General features: G+C 43.7%; 1 protein-coding gene across 1 annotated transcript in view; it reads left to right on the plus strand.

Moving 5' to 3' along the window:
• NPFFR1 (neuropeptide FF receptor 1) overlaps positions 1 to 24,356 on the plus strand; it is a 32,284-nt gene that overhangs the window by 2,223 nt on the left and 5,705 nt on the right. Inside the window, exons 2-3 of the mRNA XM_090057188.1 lie at positions 6,578 to 6,889; positions 23,222 to 23,321. Coding sequence (XP_089913314.1) covers positions 6,578 to 6,889; positions 23,222 to 23,321 — 412 coding nt within the window. The remainder of the gene's footprint in view (positions 1 to 6,577; positions 6,890 to 23,221; positions 23,322 to 24,356) is intronic.

Raw genomic sequence — 24,356 nt, forward strand, 5'->3', positions numbered from 1 at the left:
GAAATATTGAGGTACCACTGGAGCTGCTTGACTACAGGCAACTTGGACCAAATCCAAAAGTAGCTTTGGAGATGTTGCTTTCCATTCTGTAACACTGCTGTACATTCTCTGCATATCTGGACATGCAGTCCTAAAGTTTACACTCCTTCCTGAGCCCACTGTTCATACAATGGGAATGCAAGTATCCAATTCCTGCTGTTACCAAGAGCACATCCTTAATTCACACACGAAAAACAAACAGATTAGAGCTACTGCAGTCCACTGGGGAAACCAAATACATAGAAAAGATGGTTTCTTACTCAAAAGGAGTATTACTCATGAGTACATTCTGATTAGGTGGACAGACATGTTTTGACCAATGTAATCAGCTTTTCACTGGTCTAAGAAAGGACAGATGGGCAATATAAACTCACCTACATCAGTGTAGTTTACTCAAATCTGGTCTAGAATTATGTCCAAGACAATCCGGGTAGAACTTTACCAGCATACATTTCATCTGTCTGCTTACATCCCAAAGTAGCTATTTTCTCAATGCAGACTGTCACCTGCTAAAACAGCACCCAGTGTGAGCAGCTATCTTGGAATATATGTTCTTCTGTCTGCTTTGGATCTCTGAGTAATTTACAAAACCACTGTAAATTATTCTGATATAAATGTGTCATCTGTCTGAGCCCTGGGTCATGTCTATGTATGCTGATTACAACTGTTTACACTCCTGATATCTCAGTAGGACCAGCAGGGCCAGATTAATGCAAGGCAAACTAGGCACATGCCTAGGGCCCCAAGCTGAAGGGGGCCCAGTCCTTCCCCCTGCAGTGGTGGCACAAATGGCCCTGTCCATCTCTCTTCTCTTCCCTTCCCCTCTGCTGGCCTCATCACCACAGCAGTTCCAAGCTCTGCTCCCCATAGGCAGCAACACTGGAATGGGGAGGGGGGTCTTGACTGGCTTGGGGCCCATGAGTTTGTTTGCCTAAGACACACTAAAGAGTTAATCTGACACTGAGGACCAGCAAAACACTGGAACAGGAACAATGCCATTTACAGGATATGGGGCTAGGACTCTAGAATAGATCCAGGTCACCAATTTCTCTTAGTGGTGTCTTGGCCATTTTGGGCAAGTCACTTCCCCTCCGTGTTCCTCAGTTTCCCCTTTCACCATTTATCTGATGTCTTATTGCTTTAGACTGTAAGCTGATATAGGACTTTTTTACTTTTCATTGGTAAATCAAGTGGCAAGAATTATGGGGCTCTGAATACAGCTGGGAGTTTTAGGTGCTATTTTGATTTAAATAACAATAAATACGGGTGGCCCTTTGTACCCATACAAGCTTATCCATGTCCGTCTTGAAGCACGGTGCCCAGAACTGGACACAATACTTCAGCTGAGGCCTTGCCAGTGCCGAATAGACAGAAGAGCACCTCCCCTGGATCGACCAAACACACAATGGCTGATACACGCCAGAGTTCTATTTGCCCTGCTGGCAACCTCATCACAGTGCTGCTCATATTCATCTTCTGGTTGATCGTGACCCCCTCAGGTCTCATTCAGATACTGTGCAAGCCAATGGACCTCCACCCATTGTGTAGTTGTGGTGAGGTTCCTCGTACCCAGGTGAAGGACCTTGCACTTCTCCGTTAAACTTCATCTGATTTCATTCTGTGCATGACTCCAGTCTGTCAAGGTTGTTCTGGATCCTGGTCCTATTCTCCAATGTGTCCACATTGTCCCATTGCTTGGTATCATCCATGAATTTAATCACTGAGCTCTCCAGCCCTTCATCCAAGTCATTAATGAATATATTGAAGATAACAGGTCCAAGCACCAATCCCTGGGGGACACCACTGGAGATGGCACTACAGGATGAGGCCATCCCATCAATTTCCAACCCACTGGGAGCGACCTCTAAGCCAATGGTCCACCCAACTCACTGTAGATTGATCTAGCCCAGTAACCTCCAGTTTGCTTGAGAGTATCCTGTGGGGAACAGAATCAAAAGCTTTACTGAACTCTTAGTACATTACGTCAGTCTCATGTCCTTCATCCAGATGGCTAATTACCAGGTTGTAGAAGGTTTGTTAGGCACAAGGTTTGTTAGGCATAATCTACCCTCAACAAAGTCATGCTGGTTGCTTCTTAACACCTTGTCAGTTACCAGCTTGTGATTGATGGCCTCCCTAATAAATTTTTCAGAGATTATACTGAGGTCATATTGACTAGTCTGTAGTTTGCAGGGTCATCTCCTTTTCCTTTCTTGAAGATGGGCACCACATTGGCTGCCTTCCAGTCATCCGGGACCACTCCCAAGTTCCACAACTCTGCAAACAGCTTGGCCAGAGGCACTGCTATAAGCTCAGTCAGTTCTTTCAGGACTCTTGGGTGCAGGTCATCAGGCCCAGCTGACTTGAAAACATACAAGTGTTGCAGGAGATCCCTTGCCTGTTCAGGGCTAATTTTACATAGTCTGTTGTCTTCTCCATGCTCCACGGGCCTCTAGCCAGGTGAACAGCCCCCTTTTGGAGCACACAGGGAATGGCCTTGGGCTCTTTTCCTTCAGGCATGCTTGCAGGAAGTCTAAGATAACCCAAGATTTTTTTTCTCTAGGGAGCCCAAATGGGGAAAATTTAGTGGAGGCACCTGGTGCCATTTTGGGGTGTGACAAGGCTCTGCACTCACTCAGCCTTGAGTCCCTGGTACCTGAACCATCAGTGCAGATTCAGGAATGGGAGATACAGCCTCCTAGCTGAGTCTTGCAAGAGCCTATTCCTTCTGGAACTCCCAAAGCTCCCAAGAGTAACAAAGGAAAGAAAACAAGCTACCTACCTAACTTACACCCAACCTACTGGACTAAAGAATCCATAATCTGGGACTCACCTAGGATTTTCCTGCTGAAAACTGCCTTCTACTGAAGTGTGAACTAGTGCCAGACAGGGAGAGAAATCTTCTAGTCCACACCCTGTTTTCTGGGGAGAATTTGCTAGAAGACATTTTTACCTGTGACAACTCTAGTTAAAGCTTAGGCTAGGGCTTAGAAATGGATTGTATTACTGAGTTGCCCTCAGGTTCTTAGTTTCCCTGTCTGTTTTGCAGCAGCTGCTCCATCCACCACAAAGAAAAGATTCTTTCTAGGCAATGTTCTGAGTAGCTGATTTTCTTATTTAAAAGTGTGGGTGTAAAACACTCCTAAATGAGATTGTGTTGCCATTTGTATACCTTTGGTACAGGTGTAAATGGCAACACAATGTGTGAGGCAGCAGGGAACCAGGTGTTTGGTGCCTAATTGGCTCACAGTTATAAGTGGGTGAAGGAGCCTGGAGAAAGCCCAGAAAGAATAGACTAGTCCAGGGATAAAAGGATATCATTAATCCAGTACAGGTAGAGCAGTTGCTTAATTGGAAGCCTGTTCTTTAAGAAGACCTTGCAGGCACATGGTTTGCAAACTGAAGAATATCCTTGATGAGACCAAGCCTTTCAGGGGCCTCATACACTTCTCATTTTTGTACAGGTATATATAGAACTGCAAGGTAGGGGGTAGTGGTAGCGCAGTACAAGACCAAAAGCAATTCTCAGGAGAGAGAGGCAGCACACTGACACAGAGACATACTCCCTGTGCTGACAAGAACATCAGGGGATGGACAGAATGGATGTAAATACAAAGAATGTCAATGCAGAATGAGACGGTATCGATAAAAAGAGACCTCCTGCTAATTTCCACAAAAGGAGGAGACGGCATTGTTGAGAATTTCAGGTAGAGGTCTTTGCAGCCCATAATCAGGCCCTCTGTATTTTAGAAAAAATCTGATAAATGTGTAAGGGGAGGTGGGGTGGTATTGCTGGGAAATGTTACCTGATAATCAAAACCATGTCCATGGAGCCTATAGTTCTTCCTTGTCCACCTCAGCCATAGGTGACTGGTAGAGGGTGCACGGAGGTGCACGTGCCCCCCGACGGGGCCGGTGCCCCTCGGACAGCTGACACCGATGCTGTTGGCAGGGCCGGTGCCCCCTCTGACAGGGCCACCATTGCCGGCAGCTTCTGTGAGTGCCCCCCCCGGATTCAGGAGGCACCAGTTGCCCATGACCTCACTTGAGACGTACTACAGCACCTTCTCTTTCCTAGACTGCTTAGTTGGGAGTCTAAAAAATTAAAATAAACTCAAGGTAGTTAAGCGACCAATGACACACTAGAGCCAATATCCTTGCCAGGAATCCCTGAGAGCGGTTATGTTTGTAGTGGCTGAAACAGGTGCACTGTCATCAGTGATGGTGTCAAGTTCTAACAGATTTTGAGCAAATATTTGCTTGAGAATGAGCTCCACATTTTGTATGGACAGTGTTCCTTTCTGTATTGAAAACATCCCTGTGAGAAATTTGTTTTAGAAGAGACACTTAATAGTTTTATTTTTCTTATGGGTTCAGAAATCTTTTCTCTCTAGCAGTGACCATAAGAATCGACCTGTTCTCAATTCAGACCCCTGTGTTAGCCTGAAGGCTTGCCAAAAAAACAGTGCTAGTCATGAGGAATTACCTCATGCAGTCGCAAAGGACATATCTTTGTTCATGGTACCTCTCATCAGCTTCCAGTATGTGGCCTGGAAGCAGTGCCAATGAAGTACAACACATCCAGGAGATGGGAGGCATGAGAAGGGAATAAGCAGAGACAAAGGCACAGGCTGGGCCTGAGCTAGTGTCCAGAGAGGTCAGTGGGCACCCTTCCATTACTTATACTGGGCCCCATGCTCAGCCCATGCAGCTGCTTTGTTTATCATCTGAAAGGGAAAAAAACTGAGCAACATCAAAATGCAGCTGGGGATGAACGGATCAGTATCATGTCTTTCTCAAAGCCTGCCAGCCCACACTATCACCCCACATACCCTACCTGGAGCTCTGAGCATTAAACAGTTCAGGAGGAATACACTTTCTATTTTTAAATATGAATGCTGTGATTGAGTTCGATGTTGTGGCTGTGGCTGAAGCCTGCTGTAGTGTTCCTGTGACATAGCTTGCATTACACTGTAGACCCTTCTGTGGAGTGTGGAGAACACAAACTAGCTGGGGGGAAAAAGAGCTCTCCATCATTGTTGTGGGGTTACATTTCCCTCCAGGGTCCCTCTTGTTTTTCAAACAACCCTAATTAAATAAAGGCAGTAGGGAGTCTGGGTGGCCATTATCAGAAGTGCACTCCAGGGGATGCCAAAAAATGGGTGATCTGTTTCTCTGACCTCAAAGGAAAGAATTCTTGCAGGGTCCCCTACCGCTTAATTGCTTTAAAAGCATATTGTAGGCTTCAAAAAGAAAATAACATGAATGTTTTTGTTGTTATGGAAGAAGCACCATTGGGCATGTTAGAAGAAATTGTTGGTTTAGCTCTATGGGTTGCACTACCACTTGCAGTACCACTCTTTGGGAAATGAAAATACTACCAAAATGTAGGTCAAAACAAAATGAAGGGGATGACACTGAGGAAAGGAAAGGCCCCTTGAAATACCTAATTCCTGAATGTTCACAGCCCAGAGGCACCTCAAGGGCTGTGCAGAGCAAGAAACAGCTTTCAAAACAGGTTCTCCATTGAGGTCTCAACACCACAGTGTTTAATGTATGTCAAACAGTGTAGTGGAATTCAGATCCTGGTTCTGGCTTTGAGGTCCCCAGGACATAGCTCCATCTCCTACCTACCAGTTCCTTTGAGCTGGGGTTAGCAAGGAAAAGCTTGATGGCACTTGAATCTGATTCTCCACAAACTACCAATGATAGGTCTCCCCTCTGGTGTGCCTTAGGGGTCTTATATGCATAATGGAACTGTAGCAGAGGCTCTTTTGAGTAGAGGGGTGCTGCAGAGACTGGTGAGTGATAGGTATGGGGCTCCTAACTGTCCTGGGGAAGATCTTTAGAAAGAGTTGTATCCTGATGCCTTCCTTCCCTTTCTTTCCTCAACTCTTTGGTACCTGAGCTGCTAATATAAAAATGGAAATTCTGAGCCTCTCTATAATGATATCCTGGCCTTCAGCTTCTGCCAAGTAGGCTAAGCAGACATTTAACTATATTTGCTAAACTTCCCAATCTTAAGCCAGTAAGAAATTAATATTCGCTGCAGGATATTACAACTATGTATTCCAAGACTTCTATTTGAAAAAAATACAAGGCACCTTACTTTGATTTTTGTCTCTCCCAGTTTGAGACAAACTGCAAAAAAAGCAGTTTATCATTCATAATTTCCTAATCTATCTGTCCCTTTCTTTGATTTTTTTTTTGCATTGTTTGGTTTCACGTGCAGCTTGCCTTGGTGAGCTTCTAGATTCAAGTGAACCTCTAGCACATTATACTTGCTTCATAAACATTGATCCTTGGGGAAAAAAACCTTGCTAACTCATTTTTTCTGCCAAAAATATTTACTCTACATTGTCATTCTTTTCACCCTTGCTGGGGTATTTTTAATTAATTTTATTCAACATAAAAACTTGAGTAAAAAATATTATAAATAAACTCCCCCAAGAGCCTTATAAAAGGTTGAAGTTAAGCAAACAATAGCTTTATCATACTGAGCCTTCATGAGTTTATTATTCTCTCTTCTTTTCTTTAGGTAGTACTTTTCTTCCTTCCAACACCAGTTTACCCTTTTCCAAGAATGAAAGCAGCAGCCATGTGTTCAAGGACAACTACATTTTTTCATCTTATTACCAACACTCCTCCCCCATCGCTGCTATGTTCATACTAGCCTATATCTTCATTTTCCTCATGTGCATGATTGGCAACATGCTGGTATGCTTCATTGTGCTGAAGAATCGGCAGATGCGAACCGTCACCAACATGTTCATCCTCAACTTGGCCATCAGTGACCTGCTGGTGGGGATCTTTTGTATGCCAACCACCCTAGTGGACAACCTTATCACAGGTGAGCAAGGGAATGAATGGTAACCCAGATTGCAAAAGCCAAGGCTGAAGGAGGAGAGCCAAAAGAAACTGAGGGAACTGAAGGAGGGATTTATTTATAATTGTTGGGTCTTGCAGATGTGAGCTGCAAGCTAATGCGTCAGTGGAAGGGGAAGTAATATAGAATATTTGTGCAGTAACTTCCTAGAATAGAAGCCTTGAATCTTCAAGCAGAATTTTTTACTTTTGTGCTCATGCACCCTTGGATTAGTAAATTTCTTGCATCCTGTCTGGAGTGTCCATTTCAGAAGAGCAAAGAGGACGTTAGTCTTTCAGAATTAAATCTGATGGAAACATAGTAACTGCAGGTGGAGGAAGGAGGGAACATCTCTCATTATAGCTTGATTTTGTTTCTAAAGATGAAGCTCTCCAAAACAGTGTTTCTCTCCCTTTGGTGGTATTCCACCCACAGTGTCTATGTTGGCAGCATAAGAATCATGAAGTTTTCCCTGCTAATCCCTTGTACTTTAGTACAGTAAAGATCTGCTGGCTATGCCCTCCAGGCTACTGAAAGGAGGCATGTGAAAAACTACATGAAGACCAAGTGTTGCAGCACTCCCACTGCACTACAGCCTCTTTCCACAGAGTTGTTTCACAAAGGCTTCCCTCCTCCAGTTCATGTACTCCTCTTCTACTACCCCAGTGAAATTTCCCAACCCCAGGCTTTTCTCCCGTGCTTTGCCGCTATATTTCACCCATTAGATGGTAGTTGTCTTTCCTGAAGTCTTACAGTTGAAATGAGAAAGGCAGGACATGAAATTCTGTATGGCCAACTGAGACCAATTAAAAATCATGAGTCAGACCTCCAAAAATCATGACACTGGCTTAAACATTATAAAATTTTATTTAAACTGGGGGGTTCTTTTTTTGCTCTCCTAGTTTTCTGAGCTTTTAGGTCATACTCAGGTCACGTTTTTAAAATTATCTCTGCAACTATGAGTGCTAAAGTAAGTAGGAACTATCTTTTTTTAATAAAAGTGAGATTCTTACATAATTTTTAAAAATAGAGGAGCCAGAGCATCAAATGCAACAAGATTTAGTGTTGTTGGTTATAGCCATGTTGGTCTAAGGACATAGGCAAACAAGGTTCTTTGGGTGATATCTTTTATTATACCAACTAAATATTTGGAAAAATTGTTCTTTGTAAGCTTTCAGGCATAGGGAAAGAAAGATTTAGACACATTTTAAGCCTTCCTGAAATTTCACCTCCCCAGAGCATCACAGAGAAGGGCCAAAAGTCCCTTCTGATTTTATCTATTTATTAGGGAATGCAAATCCATGAAGCCAACCAATAGTCATTCAGATAATCTAACACTTTGCTGCCTAGAGAGCAAAAAGAAAAGGAAGTTAATATCTGGCATTAAACAAACCATGCCAATAATGCAGAGGATCGGGGCAGATTTATACTTTCCACACAAGAGGCTGAATTGTATCAATTCATAAGAGGACACAACAACAGGAGCTTCAAGAGCAGACTTTGCTTGCCAATGAGGGTATTCTTTCTCACAGGAAGTTCTTTTGAGAAGTGCTGGTATTTTCTCGTTGTATTTGATTATTGTTATTTTGTAACTTGTCGCTCCTCACTGTGCTTATATTGCTGACTTCCAGGAGATGATAAGCCAAAAGCTATTATAATTCAGTGTGTAGCTATACTTGGAAAAATTGCTGTAAAGCTTTGCTGAATATGGAATACCATTGGCAAGGTCATAAGTAGCATCATGCAGTGGATTTTATACGACCCAAAGGTCAGATGAGCACTCCAATCTTCTCTTTGATTCCTCTTCCTCACACTCTTACTCTCATACCTGTCAGTCACCTCATCAAGACTGGGCCAATTTATTTCCAGTTCCAGCAGCTTTTCAATTCATTTGCCAGTCACAGCACCAGCTAGTGCTGTTTTGATACCTGAGGGAGAGCTATTCTAAGCAGCTGATAAATTGTCACGTGTGATTTCCTCCTGAAACTTGGGGTTAGGCAACTAGTCATTCAGATCCATTGGGTTTGGTCTTAAGCAGTTAGTATTTGCCAACTTCCCAGTATTTTCTTCCTCATGCAGTAACAGTGGTGATCAACCTCCAGCTCCTGGGCTGATGTGGCCTCATGTGCTGGATTATGTTGACATGGGATCAGGCCATGGTCAGATCTGGTGTGTGGGTCAGTTCAGTGCATGAAGTAGGTCCACAGCCCAATCTGGCTTGCAGAGCATTGCACTCATAGACCAACCCCACATACCAATCATATGTTGGGTCCAGCCTGCAAACTGACCTTTCCCACAGGATCTGGCACATGGACCAGCCCCGCACTACTCATCCAGCCAATGGGGCCAGAAGGTTGAGCACCACTCCTATAAGAATTAGAAAGGTTCCCTTGGCAACCTGGCAAATTTACAATAACAGCGGGCATCAGGTTCCCTAGTGCTTGAACCCAGTTCTTCTGGGCTTACGGGTGGAGGCCAGGATACAGTGCCACCAAATAACAGACTGGGCACTGGACTCAGCCCAACCTTGGCCTTTCTGTGCAGTTTGGCCTGGAGAACCATGGGACCCAGGGGAGCCGATGGCAGGCAAAAGCCCTTGACGGGAGGGCTATAAAAACCCTACCATTTGCCCTGGGGCCTTGTCCTGGTAACAGTGTTGGTAGCTTGGTTATATGGGACCTTCCAGCCTTGTTCCTTTCTTGCTCCACCCTAGACCCCAGTACCTCATTCCTGCCTAGCCTGGCTCCTGACCTCTGGCCTGGCCTTGACCACAGAATCATCTTGAGCCCTCAGTGTAATACTTCAGACTCAGATTGATATCCGGTACTCTGACCCCTGCCTCTGGCTCCTGGACTTCCCATATTGTAGAGCCTGTACTCCTGAGGAAGAATCCTAATTTCCTCATGTCCAGGTTCTACCTGTGACGAGGGGAAAAATAATGTCATTCAATTTAGAAGGGAAACACCATCCAGTGACCTGCATCAGGTTGCAACCTTGAGCAATGAGTGCCATTAAATCACAAATCCCAGGCAGTCCTATTGACAGAAAGCAGTTATTAGTACAATTTATCTCCCTCCCTCTTTGATCTTTTTTATGGGCTCAGCTTTGCCTGCTGTGTTAGCTCCCTGTGTGTCTGAAGCTGATGTAATTTGCTTGGGAAAAAAAAAAGAAAGCAATTTGCTTTTCTTCCTTTATGCACTACAAGATTTTTAAAGGGCAAATCATGTGATGAGATGTCTGAAATTAACATAGCAAGAAGCCAAGATGTTTTCAACTTATGTGGTTACAAAATCCCTCTTTCCCATGTACCATGGTGACATGGGGAAAAAGCTCTTTAATTTGGTGAATTTATCATTGCTATTGCTTTTAATTTCATCTCATTTCTTTCTCAGTGCACCCAGCTGTTTGTTTCTTCTCCAGTTCCTTTAACATCCTACATTATTCAAGACTCTTTTTCCTACAGTCACTGTTTATGGCAAAATATAAGCAAGCTCTGCATAATTGCATTCTTTTGCAGCAGGGAGATCTGATCAAAGTAACAAGCTGAATGCACTGGAGGCATTGGATGAGATGACAGGCTAGATCAGTTGGTCTACCCCACAGGCTAGATGTGTAGAGTGGAGTCAGCCCTGGGACTGGAATCTGTGTGGGTTGGTCAACAATGTGATCCCACATGCTGGAGCCAACCCTGCACCAGCGTGACCCATACACTAGATCTGACCCCATGCCAGCCTGGATACAGCCAAGTGATGGTATAATCTAGCATGCAAAACCACATTATCCAGCCCACAGAGCTTCCCTTGGGTTGGGAAATTTAGTTGCAGGAAAGCACCAGCAATTAATGTTGCTGTGCTAAATTTCTGAGCCATGAGGCACTCCAGGGGCCATATGACATGGCTTCAAGGCTGGATCTAGCCGTGGGCTGGAGACTGAACTCTCATTTCTAACAATGCAAAGCAGGCAGGGGGCAAGGTGGCATCTTAAACACTAACTCATTTAAAGATGTAGAAGCTTTTGTGCAACATGGGTAAGGAGAGGCAAGTCTAGCTGGGTACCGTCACACTGATCTCACAGTTACCAGAAATGTTGGGAACCCCACGCATAGAAACAATCATAGCAAACAGGGAAGATGACCAATCATGAGGCTAGATCACCATCTTGGGCCAAAACAGACCAAATATTTTCTGCTTCTCCCATCCCTCTTGCTGTTGCTCTTTTGACCCCTGTCCAACATCTTTGACTGCAGCCTGTACTTTCCTGTATTTCCTGTACTTCTCAGATCCTCCTCTCATTTGTACTCTTCTTCAACCAGGGCCTCTCAGCAGTTCTTCCCAGCTTTTGGAGTCTTCTCCAGCCTCCTAACAGCAATCTGTCTCCTTTCTGATCATCCTGACTGCCACCCTATCCCTTTTTGTTACTTGGATGCTCCTTTGACACTCCCTTTTTTCTTTCTAGTGGCTGCTCCTCTGGTAAAAAGAAAACAAGCTGTACAGTGATGCAGCAATGTTTGATGCAGGAGTGAAGAAAGTGTAAACCACTTATTTTTCTTATCTCAAAGTGCTGCTTTGATTAGAAAAGTGACTGCTTATGCAGAAACAGCACTTCCTCTTTATTCGGCCCCTTCCCATGAATCATCCCAGCTCACAGAATGCACTTTCCTAATCTACAAACAGACATCATTTTTGTCATGGGATCAGCTGTGCCAAAATGTGCCTTGGCTCAGCTGATCCAGTTGGTTGGCAGGTACAGACATTACCCGGGGCCAGTGTTCCACTTGTCAGTCATGCAGGCTTCAGGGGCCCAATCCTGTGAGATGACCAGGGTTTCCTGCTCTGTGCTTACAGGTGTGTGTCCCAGAAATTCATGCTGCAGGACAGGGGACCCCAAGGGAGTCACCTGCCCAGGGTGGCTGGAGAGTGCAGGCAGCCCTAGATTGCAGGAATCACACCATAAGCAAAGAGACATCCTCAGGGATAAGGACCAACAAAGTGTGAACAGGTATCATCATCATACAACTATTTCTGGGCACTTGGAGCACAACAAGGAGCAAGGACGTCTGTTCACTCGCAACTTGTACCTGTAAAAACAAGTTGTAAAAACACTGTTATGGTGGCACAGAGGTGACATCTGCTTGCAACCTTCCTGTCAAGCCAAGCATTTTACTCCTGCTAGTACTGCAAAGCAAGCACAGCTAAATAAGGATGGTCTGTATGCTGTTATGCTGCTCACAGGGCATCATCAACAAAATACACAGTTCTGATTGCAGAAGGTTACACTACAGAACAGCACCACTCCAAAGGGGCTCCTGGAGCTAGTCATGGCTCCACCTAGTCTATTCTGGTCTGTGAGCTGCTGGAGCATGGGTGGCCAACCTGTGGGGCACACACCACAAATAGCATGGGCCACCTGTGTGTGGCAGGTAGCAGAAAGCAGAGCAGTGTATCAGGCAGAGGAAGGGAATCAAAATGGCAGGTGTACAAGGCATGGGGCTTAATTTGTGGCATGCCTGCCCCCGCTGTTGTAGAGGAATTATTCCCCAAGCTCAGTGGCTGCTCTTCTGCTTTGTCCTGATACAAATTAGGCAAGGAGGTGAAGAAGCCTCTTTACTCTTTCATGCTTCTGCTCATCATCAGCAGTGCTGGTCAAGTCTAGGAATCTTTATTTCTAATAATGTGAAGAACAGAAGGATCTCAGCTTGATTTTTTCAGACACCAGGTGTTTTCACTCCTGCCAATTAAAAGAAGCATCTTATTCTCATATCACTTTCACAGAACTACTCTTCAGAGTGCCCCTGAATATAAATATTGGAATCTCTATGTCTAGGAAAAGATAGCAAGTATTTTATCAAGTATTTTTTCTTCTCTTGGCTTCCATACAATATGTAATTTCCTTTTTGTCATGTGATACCATCTTGCACATCTCTGCTCGCTCTGTCATCCACACCATCTCCAGACACAAAGTCTGGATCTTATTAAGATAGGAAACTTTCACTGAAATAGTTTGACTACCAAGTATGCTAGTATTCATTTAATAGAAGGAACAACAAACACACTCAGTAGCCTGCTGCAATTCCAGTTTAAAAGGACAACAAAGAATATTCTAATAGAAAATCTCATACCAAATATTAAGCATCAGCATCCCTAGTGACAATCTAGTATTTAGTGTCCTGGAATATACAGCTGGAAATGTGGATCCTGTTCCTACTTTCTATCTCCCTAAACTACTGGAGATTGTCTGAAGTGTTACAGCTCTTGTATGCAGGTATCACCACCACACCTGGAATGCCAAACTTTGTCAAGCATGTTAGATGGTATCTCCCAATAACAGAGACTTAGCAGGGCAGTTTCGTACTCTGAGCAGCAATGACATAAAGCAGGACCATCCCCAACACGATCATCCCAGCCAGGGCTTTGTCAAGTTGGGCCTTAAAAACCTCCAAGGTAACCCATTCCAGTGCTTTACCACCCTCCTAGTGAGAGTTTTTTTCCTAATATCTAACCTAAACTTCCATTGCTACAACTTGAGCCCATTGCTCCTTGTTGTCATCTGCTACCACTGAAAACAGTCAAGCTCCAGCCTCTTTGGAACCACCCTTCAGGTAGCTGAAGGCTGCTATTACATCCCCTCTCAATCTTCTCTTCTACAGACTAAAGAGGCCCAGTTCCCTCAGGTTCTCCTCAGACATCATGTGGTCCATCCCCCTAACTATTTCTGTTGCCCTCCACGTTTTGACATTTTACCCATAGGCTATAATGGGTAATCATGAAAATGCCTAAAACTTCACCATTTCTTGCCTGATTTGGATGAAAAGTGCCGGGATGGTATCTCCTTCAGGGAGCATGAAGCCTGCCAAGTTTCAAAGATATAGGTGCAGAGGTTTCTGGGAAACTGCACCTCAAACTGTTCAAAGCACAACTCTTGACACTTGCTGGTGGCAGCAGCAGCCTCCTCTCATCCAGCATGCAGATCCAGGGGCCTGCACCCCTGGGAGGGTTGTGGGGCTGTGCCAGACTCCTCCCAGGGGTGTGGGCCCCTGGATCTGCATACCAGATGAGAGGAGGCTGCTGCTGCTGCCACCTGGGACCAGTGCTGGGCACAGTCTGCATCCAGTGCCAGGGAAGATTGCTGCTGCCACTGGTCCCAGGTGGCAGCAGCAGCCTCCTCTCATTCGACATGCAGATCCAAGGGCTTGTACCCCCATGAGGAGGCTGGCACAGCCCAGCAGCCCTCCCACAGGTGCGAGCCCCTGGATCTGTGCACCAGATGAGAGGTGGTTGTCTCTGCCACCTGGGACCAGTGCTGGGCACAGGCTGTGCTCAACACCGGGGGAGGTTGCTGCTGCCACCTGTCCCAGGCAGCAGCCTCCTCTCATCTGGTGCACAGATCAGGGGGCTCACACCCCCAGGAGGAGTCCGGCGCAACCCTCCTGGGGGTGCAAACCCCCCAGATCTGTGCGCTGGATGAGAGAAGGCTGCCTCTGCCACCTGGGACCGGCGCTGGGCTCTGGTATGCCCAGCACTGGAAAGGTATGCTGCTGCCGCCTGTCCCAGGCAGCAGCAGCAGCAGCCTCCTCTCATCCGGCACACAGATCGGGGGCTCACACCCCTAGGAGGAGTCTGGCATAGCCCTCTAGCCCTCCTGGGGGTGCAAGCCCCTGGATCTGCATGACAGATGACAGGAAGCTGCTGCTGCCTCCTTGGACCAGTGCTGAAGCCAAGTAAGCCCAGCTTCAAAACTCAAAACATTTAGAAAGTTTCAAAATGTTTTGAGTGCCCTCATTTCGTTTTGAAGCTGTTTTGAAGCCTTTTGTTTCATTTCGATTTCTCTGTTTTGAGCTCGAAGCAGCTTCAAAACAAAAAACCTGGTGAAATTTTGCACAGGCCTACTACAGAACTGTTCTATACTGCTAAATATATTGTTTCATATCTGCCTGGCTGTCTATATACTTGTGTGGCTGTACACCAACTCCTCACAAGGAGCAATGACCTCAAACTGCATCAGGAGAAATTTAGGTTGGAGATTAGGAGGAATTTTATGAGGGTGGTCAAGTACTGGAACAGGCTACCTAGAGAAGTTGTGGAATCTCCATCCCTGAAAATTTTCAAGAACAGGTTGGACAGACACTTGGCCAGGATGGTTTAGTAAGGTATGATTCTGCCTTGAGCAAGGGGCTGGAATACATAGGCTCATGAAATCCCTTCCAGCCCTACTTTTCTATGATCTCTCTCTCCCTCCCCCACACCCATCCTCTCCCTGTATGCACATTTATGATGTCTCTAATCAGTTTAAACTCCAAAGAAAACCTGGCTTGATTTTAGGATGTCATGGCACAAGAATGGGAGATGCAATTTTTTGCTTGAGACTAGCAAGGAATTAAAATAAGCTGCAGCCGTCTGTTCTTTCATTTAATGATTTTGAGCAGCTCCCTTGCCTAGATGAGGAGAGAACATTAGCATTTTCTCCATCTCTTCTGTATTTCTATGATTTCAGTATTTAGGTTTTTTCCTTCCTCTCCTTTGCCATTTCCATTACAGTAATGCCTAGAAGTCCTAGTATTGGGTTCGGGCCTTTTAGGCCCTTAGTGCTGCATGTAGTATGAACAGAGAAAAAAAAAAATCCTTGGCCCAAACATCTTACATCCCAGTCATAAGGCAAGATAAAATAAGGGATACAGACAAGTGTATGAAAAAGTACCAGGAAACCATCAGACAGTACTGGTTAGTGAGATTGGCTGTAGTATCAGAACATCAGGGGCCTGTTGTCACGCTTTTAGTAAGCATAACAGCCAAGGTGAATTTAAAGGGGGGATTTGAAAGAAGGTAATGTGGTAGCTTTGAAGATGTTTTCAGGGAACTCATTCCAAGCATGAGGAGCAGCATGGAAGAAAGCGCAAAAGTCCTTGTTTGGAAATGTAATGAGTAGGTGATAGAGACTGACATCACTGACTTATGGGAGGTAGGAGTTGATGTTTCAACAGTGAATGAGAAATAATAGTCAGGAAAGACCTTGACATCAAATTTCATTGGATGTAACAGAGAAGGGGAAGACAGTGAAGGGAGTCAAAGGGAGATTGGTACAATCCAAGTAATGGGCTCAGAAAATGATCTTTGCAACAGCATTCTGAATGGATATGAGATGGGAGATGAGAGGCTATGTTGATCAATGTCAGAGAAAATGCTTCTATAATAATAAGGATGCAAGATGGTGAGAGCCTGGATGAGAGTTTTAGCTGTGCTGATGGATACAAATGTTATAGAATTCTTACCATCTATAGAAAAAAATCACCAAGATTCAGATAACTTAGACATGAGGATGTAAGAGAGGTCCAAATCAAAGATGATGCCCAGGTGATAGGTCTAAGTGATAGCAAAAATAGCCATGTTGTCCCAAGTGATTCAGAAAGGAGGTAAGGGGAATTTAGGGGAAAACTATGAAGAGTACTTTTAACTGCATTAAACCTGAATTGATAGTTAAATATCCACCAGGAGATGTCAGAATGCATAGCCAAGATTCTACTTTTGGCAAAACTCTGAGGTAAAGCTTCCACACCTGAGGACAGGAGGGTGATTCAGGCAGATCTTGACAGTCTCATGAAATGGGTGGACAAGAACCTGATGGTGTTTAACACTGAAAAATGCAAGGTTCTCCACCTTGGGAGGAAAAACCTGCACCATGCTTATAGGCTCAGCAGTGCTATGCTGGTTATCCCTACGGATGAAAGGGACTAGCACTATGGAAGAAAGAGACTTGGGGGTCATGACTGACCACAAGATGAACATGAGCCTTCAATGTGATTCTGCAGCTAGTAAGGCGAGCAAAACGCTGTCTTGCATTCATAGATGCTTCTCAAGCAAATCCTGGGACATCATTCTCCCTTTGTACTCAGCCTTGGTGAGACCACAGCTGGAGTACTGCATCCAGTTTTGAGCTCCACAATTCAAAAAGGATGTGGAGAAGCTTGAGAGGTTGCAAAGGAGAGCCACACGCATGATCAGAGCTCAGGATAACAGACGTTATGACGAGAGGCTGAGAGCCATGGGACTCTTCAGCCTGGAAAAGTGCAGGCTCAGGGGCGTTCTGGTGGCCACCTATAAGTTTTTAGAGGTGTTCACCAGGATCTGGAAGAACATCTGTTCACCAGAGCCCCCCAAGGGATGACGAGATCAAATGGTCACAAACTCTTCCGCGACTGTTTCAGGCTGGACATAAGGAAGAACTTCTTTACTGTCCAAGCCCCCAAGGTTTGGAATAGACTGCTGCCAGAGGTGGTTCAAGCACCCACTTTAAATGCCTTCAAGACACTTTTGGAGGTTTATCTTGCTGGGATCCTATGATCCCTGCTGACTTCCTGCCTTTGGGTAGGGGGCTGGACTCAATGATCCTCCGGGGTCCCTTCCAGCCCAAATGTCTATGAAATCTATGAAAGGGAGGCAAGGAGACAAGTCAGCAGTAGACGCAGATGTGTTAGTCATCCACAAAGATACGATGCCTAAATTTGTTCTGCAAGTGACATAACACAAATCTAAGGTGTAAAGGGAAAAAAAAAAGGATCAAAGAAGTGTCCTCAACCCCACCCCCAGGAAATAGGAGGGGAAGAGAGATAAGGACATGGGCGGATCTGGGAAAGGAGTGATGGGTGTGTGGCCAGACCCCCTATGGTGGTGCAGTTCATTCACGCTGAGCTCTTTGAGCTCATGACTGGTCAGTGCAGGCAGCTACTGGAGCTCTCTTAAGTTCACCAGCTGGTTTATGCAGGTTCTTGCTAGAGCCACTGCTTTTCCACAGCTCCAGAGCTCAGGAGGTGAGCACTACCACTCTTCACCTCCATACTCTCTTCCCTCCTGCTGAATTTGGGAGAAAGTGAAAAAGGGGATGTAAATGATAGCAGCACTCACCACCTGGGCTCCAGAGCAATTCAAAAGCAGTAGTTTTGGCAGGAGCTCATGCTGGTCAGCTGGTCAGCTTAGAAAGCTTGGTGGGTATGCGGTGCATAGCCAATGCAGGGAGCATCTATACCACTGTACCCTCTCCCCCAAAATTCACTCCTGGTTATGAGATTAATTAGGGTCATGGAAGCCAAGGAAGGGGAATATTTTAAGAGGGACATGACCAATTATACTGAAGGTAGCTGATAGATCAAGGAGAATGAGGATGGACCACTGGTTCTGTACTGTGGTATGGCAAAGAAGTTATGAGAGAGTTTGACAACTACAGATTCAGCAGACTGGAAGCCAGACTGGAGAGGGCCTGTGATGGAATGAGAAGAGAAGAAATCCAGACATTTGCCTAGACAGTTGGGTCATCAGTCTGACAGATGAATCAGAGAGGGAAGATGGGGTTGCTGTTGTTGTATTTAGGATTACTGAATTTTGCTTAGCAATTCCAGTGATCTCCCTGTGGAGAATGAAAGGCAAAGGAGACATATGGTAGGTGATAAAGAATGACATTTTCTAAAGATCAGAATATCTTTGTCTTTTGTTTTCTCATAAACTGTGCATGATAAAGAACACAATCCAAATGCATTCCTGGTGCAACTTTACTCAAGGTCTTATACCAAGAATTTGATCCCATAGCCCTTTCCATACTATTATAAACATGATATCATCTTTGTAAGACAACATCTTCAGCCTGCAACATTTTAGAACAATAAATAATAGCCTAAACCACTTCTTCCTCATACCTGTTCTCAGCATAAAGTGTTGCAGTGGAGGGCTGATTTTTCATAGTATCAGTGGGATGAAATAATCACACAAGTTCTGGAATTTAGTGTGGTTTGTTAAGACCTATTAATGGTGTTATTACATGTGTTGTTGTTGTTACATGTGTAGGTTAAGACCTGTTACATGTGTGGCACCTGACATCAATGCCATGGTCATGGCTTCCTACTGCTTCTCTGCATCAGTTATTCCCTGTATTTTAGTGCCCTGCAGCCTAGAAATAGCAGTCCACTGTTTCTAAACACACTTCATGAGCATTGCTACCCCTTTGAAATGAAAATGGATGATAGCTGAGTAACAAATGATTTGTTTTATTTCATCTAACCCCATAACTAAGAGGATAAGTGCAGTAGAAAGGTTAGAATGCAAAACCTACTTATGAAGAGCTGTGGGTTGTAAATGGAAATGTACTAGATGTTTTCCAACAAATGTCAGAAGTATCCATCAATACCACTCCCAACAGAGCATGTAATTAGGGCAAAAAGTGGCTGGGTAGTATGTCAGAAATCCGTAGGTAAGCAGTGATCTCAGTTGGAGCCACTGGGATTTGAATTGGAATGAAGAACTATTATTTCTGTTTGCAAAAGCAAACAGTAAAACAAGGGTATGTTTTAAACCAATATACCCTTGTTCTTCCCCCCACTCACTTTGCAACATTACCACATTATAGTACAGATGGGTGCTATGACAATGAATGTTACCAATCCTCCTTCTGTTTTGGAGGGTTCTCAGAGCTCCTCCTTTCCATTTTTTCCAACCAGGTACAATCAACCTTTTTTCCTAATTTTGTAAGTGCTGAACAACAATATTTGTTTAGACCCTAATCAAAAAGGCTTAGCAATTTGGAAAGCATAAATTAGGCAAACTTGAACTGGGTGCTGACCCTTGATATTCGTAACATCCTTGTCAAGGTCAAGTGTCTGCTTCAGCTTACATGGCCTGTTGGGTGAGCATAATTAAAACATACCAATTTCTATTGCTGATGGCACAGTCAGGAAAGCTGCACTTAACATAACATTTGGCCATCTCTAACTCCTCAGCCTGAATAACCAGGTACGAATTTATGAGTGAGCCAACTGGGAGTAACCTTTGGAATTCACACTGCTGGAATCTGCCACTTCTTATTCCTAAAATTCTGTTTTCCCCAATCTGCACTATCTCATCCTTGGTAATGTGTCCAGGCCCCTCATCCCTCACACAGCTGGAGAGGAGTTCTTCCAGAGCCTTACATTGGTACTTCTGTTTAGATTCACTGACGTGTTCCTGCAAAGGAGATGCAAGAAATCATCTTTACATTAGGCCTGAAGAAGCAGCTTTAGTACCACAGGCCTTTCTCAGCTCTGGTTTGCCCAGGAAATGAAATTGAAGTTGGAAACTCACCTGGGTCTATTATGGGAAATGAAAATATGCTACTGCAAGATAAAGCTGATGTCATTAAAAAGTCAGGGAAAGGAAAAGCTGAGGTTCTTAGAGGAATATTACCTTGCTTATATTCAACATATGCAATATTTTGAATATGAGTTAGGCTGTTAAATACATATAAATATTTAAAGTGAATGTTGGGGTGAGCAAACACAACTCCATTAGATTAAGTCAGGTTCCTCAGTGTGGGTCGATTAATGTTAATATGAATACCTCAAAGTAGTGTTCTAATTTGAAAAATGAACCTGTAAAAATAGCACTTGAATTTCTCTCAGCAATTACCAAAAAGTGCTCAAGTGAAAACATGTTTTTCTATTTGCCACTCCAGCAAATAGGGTTTGGGACTTGACGATAAACCTGGGTTCTTTCCGTTTGCAGCACTGTACTCAGTAACACAGATTCTTGCAGGCCAGACTAAGCCCTCATTTTCATGCAACACAGTTCTGCTCAAATGATACTCCTACTTGTCCCAGTACAACCCTGTTGCCTTGCAAACGAATTTGTTTATAACATGTACACTGAAATAAAGTCCAGCTCACTCAGCATTCATTAGTTCCTTATCTTTGTAATGCCAACAGGAAGAAAAACAATAAAATTATGTTCGTCATTCAGGTGAGTTTATCTGACTCTGAATGTGGAAAGGATTGGAACTCTTTCATAAAGTGCCATTTTTTATACAGCCACATCTCAGAATAAAAAAATCCTTCTGGACATTTGTATTAAAATGCAGCTATAACTTTGCATTGATGTTCTTTGTATTAAGGCACAATTTTACCTTGACAAGCATCTGTATAAAGACATCATCTTTCCTAACCAGTTTACTCCCTGTGTTTGTTCAGTTGTGGCTGCTGACCTTTTTGATGACTAAAATTTTATCTTACTACTTTTTACACCTGCTCAGCCTTCCAAGCAAGTGCAGCTAAGGTTTAATAAACTGGATAATGTTGTGTAAAGTATATGGAACTGTTAACTAAGTGCTGATTGCAGAACCTTTATTATTTATATTGCATGGGCCAGAAAGAGCCCAACTTGACTTGGACAGCACAATGTCCAAGGAATCCGTTCGTACAGCTTATAAGTTCTGTGGAAGGTGATAAACTCTGCATACATCTTTAGAAAGCTGCCAGCTCCATTTTAACTACACTGTTATCTTTTCACCTCCAGCATGGGCTGAAATCCAAGGACTTTCTGGACTCTTATGGTAGAGGGCTCTTGTTCAAATACAAACATCTTAGACATTATGCTTCTCTTTAAGATGGTGATTCTCAACCAGGGATGCTTTCACGGGTACTGTGAGGCACCACACAATGTTAACACTGTTATGTATGCAAACATGATTCACAAGATAAACCCAGAGATTTCAAATAGGATCCATAGTGATATTCTGCCCTGTTCTTTCAGAATTCTTTGAAACAGAAAAAATTCTGTATTATTTTTCCATAGTCAAAGAGAGTAAAATCTAAGAGCTGGCATTTTCCAGTAAGTGCCTTTAATATAAAAAATTGAGAATTGCTGCTCTAAGAGAACTGGTTTTGTCATTTGCCAAAGCTTCCTGCCCCCCTAAGACATCCATCAAGTGATTCCCTGAATAGGTTGCTCACATCTGAAGGACTGGAAAGTTATAAAAGAGCAGGAAATTAGCCTGTTCACTTTTGTCAGCCATCTTGCGCTAGCTAGCTCAAGATTAATGGAGCTATTGCAGGATCCTGAAGATGTGGAGAGAAAACTTACCTTCCTAAAACCGGATGGGCCCCTCCAGGTGGAGGGAAGGGTTAGCTGACCCGAGAGGCGGTGCATTCAGAAAGGCAATTGTTTTTTAATGATAAATGTTCACTTGTACTTTGTCCTCTGAATACACCATTGCTTTTACTTAGAAACTGTGTAAAAACTCTTTGTATATGCCGTTTACCTTGTGACTTCCGATTGGTTAAAACATAGAACCTTTGCTGAGATTCTGGAGAAAGAAGAGTCAGTAGTGGAACCTGGGTACGTGCCATTTGGTTGCATATTCCCAACCAGACCTGTTCAGGAGGGTCCTGAACAGGTCTGAATCCCAGGAGTGTGCCCAGGGAACCAGGACTGAAGGGCAATGCCTGTTCAGACTCCAGATGCCTGAAACATCCAGGGATCCCCTAACTAACTCCCTGGCAATAATGTGGTAAGAGGCCAACAGGAGTGATTCAACTGTACGCTACTGTACATCTCCCATGTTGAATCTGCCAGGCTGCCAGTTACAAAAAGCTATATTTTGTGCATTGAGGAAATTTGAAGTGAAAACTAGAGACAGACTTTTAGAGCCTTGTTTGAGAGCACAACTACATAGTAATCAATATTAACTTGAGCTTTTAGCTGAATAGGTGACAGTTTTGTACCCAAAGCAAATCTGGTGATTAGTATTGGAAACCTTCAATATAAATCTAAAAAAGATAACAGGATGGTATTTATTTTGTTTGCTTGTCCATTATGGCTTCAAAGTACAGTCTTTGGCAATTTTTCAGAATCATACAGGTTAAAGTACAGACCATCCTTGCCTCCCACTGACTTGCACTGCAATCTACTTACATTTTTTAAAGTCACTGCATCACCAAAGGACATGCTAGGCGTAGTAAGAAACCAAATACACAGCCAGCCTACAAGATCCCACCCTAATGCCCATTCATGGTAAATGGGGACATCTAGAGGAAATTGTTGATGGAAAGCAGAAATCAAATTTAAATCTAGTGTATTTTAAGTCTTTATAACACACCTCAAAAGGATTGCTAAAAATCTCTAATAGATTTAAAAACTGCATCTCTGGCTGCAGCCTGAGAGGTTTAGTGGGTTCTGTAGTTTTACCTAGGCCTCAACCAGAAGGATGGTATGGAAAGTAAAAGGCAAACAAGGGGGCTCTGTAAGGCACATGGATTAGGTAACACCCGATTTCCCTGGGCAAACATGTGGTATCTTCCTTTTTTTGCAAGAAACAAAAAATATGTGACTAGATTTATGATTTCTTTGCAAATTATCAGCTCAATGCAATTTAGACAAGACAACTCACAAAACCTCAAAAGACATGCAGCCTTTTCACAAGGCTTATTTTCACCAGTTCTGCAGATATAAACCCTAGTCAAATGTAAATTGTTCTGTATATGAGTTTATGTATGCGCAAATTCCTGTGATGTTCTTCGTGTCATTTTAGGTTGGCCATTTAACAACACCATGTGTAAAATGAGCGGACTGGTGCAAGGGATGTCTGTCTCAGCTTCAGTTTTCACACTGGTGGCTATTGCTGTGGAAAGGTAGGTTGGCATCAGTAATCTCTTTCTAGCCCCTGCAACAAATAGACTATGGTCATAAATCATTTCAGTTGATTTTCTCAGTGGTGCCCATTGGGTGGACTTATACTGCAACCACACAGTAACTCTTCATTTCAGTATTCCAAAGGAGTCAGCAACCTTTGTGGAGTGGTGGGCTGAAATGCACAGCTTAGGCTGAGGCAGGCCAGCACTTCCAACCTGACTACCACAATTGCTGCTTCTCTCCTGTCAAATTACTGCCAATACTTGTGCACAACAGTTTCCCCCAAATGCCACAGAATTACCACTGAATTCTCCTGCCTCTGATTTGCAGCAGATATGAAGCTTTCATGAACCAGATTAAATCACTAGGCAGGCCAAACCCTTCCCTCAGCCCAAAGGTTGCCAACCTCTGCTCTAGAACATAAGGGCTAAGTGCTGTTTGTACCCCATCAATCCCTATGCTTACCTGATGCAGTCTGACAGATGAAATCCAAAATGTGCATGATGGAGAAAGAGAACTGCAGAGATAATAAAAGAAAAGAGATTTAGGCTTCTGAATCCTAGACATACATATGCAATAGTATCCTATCAGTCCTCCTAATGAAGAGACTTGTCTCAAAAGAACATGAGAAAATCCAGCTGCTCATCACCAGGATTTTTTTTCCCCTAAAGCCTTCAGTAAGTTGATATCCTCATACATCACTTGTAATGTTGGTATGATGTTCCTCTGTGGTGTCACCACATTTTCTAATAACATTTTGTAAATAAAAAAGTTAAAGAATTTCCCAGTTCTCCCTTTCCAAGTCAGCACATGCATGAAAAAGCAGAGATAGTTATGCTATGACTATGTCTTTGCATTACCCCATAACTGCAGCATTCTTCTGCCCAAACCAGTGTGAGTAAAGAAGTCTGAATCATCAGTGCTTGCTACTCATTTTCTATCACTGAGGATGACTATGACATAAGCAAGGCAATGGAGTATCAGGCCCAAAGAGATTTTAGTGTTTCAAAGTCACCCATATAATGGAAAATACA

The sequence above is a fragment of the Crocodylus siamensis genome, chromosome 7, assembly GCF_052110815.1.
Source record: "Crocodylus siamensis isolate JL-2025a chromosome 7, ASM5211081v1, whole genome shotgun sequence".
Lineage (NCBI taxonomy): Eukaryota > Metazoa > Chordata > Crocodylia > Crocodylidae > Crocodylus > Crocodylus siamensis.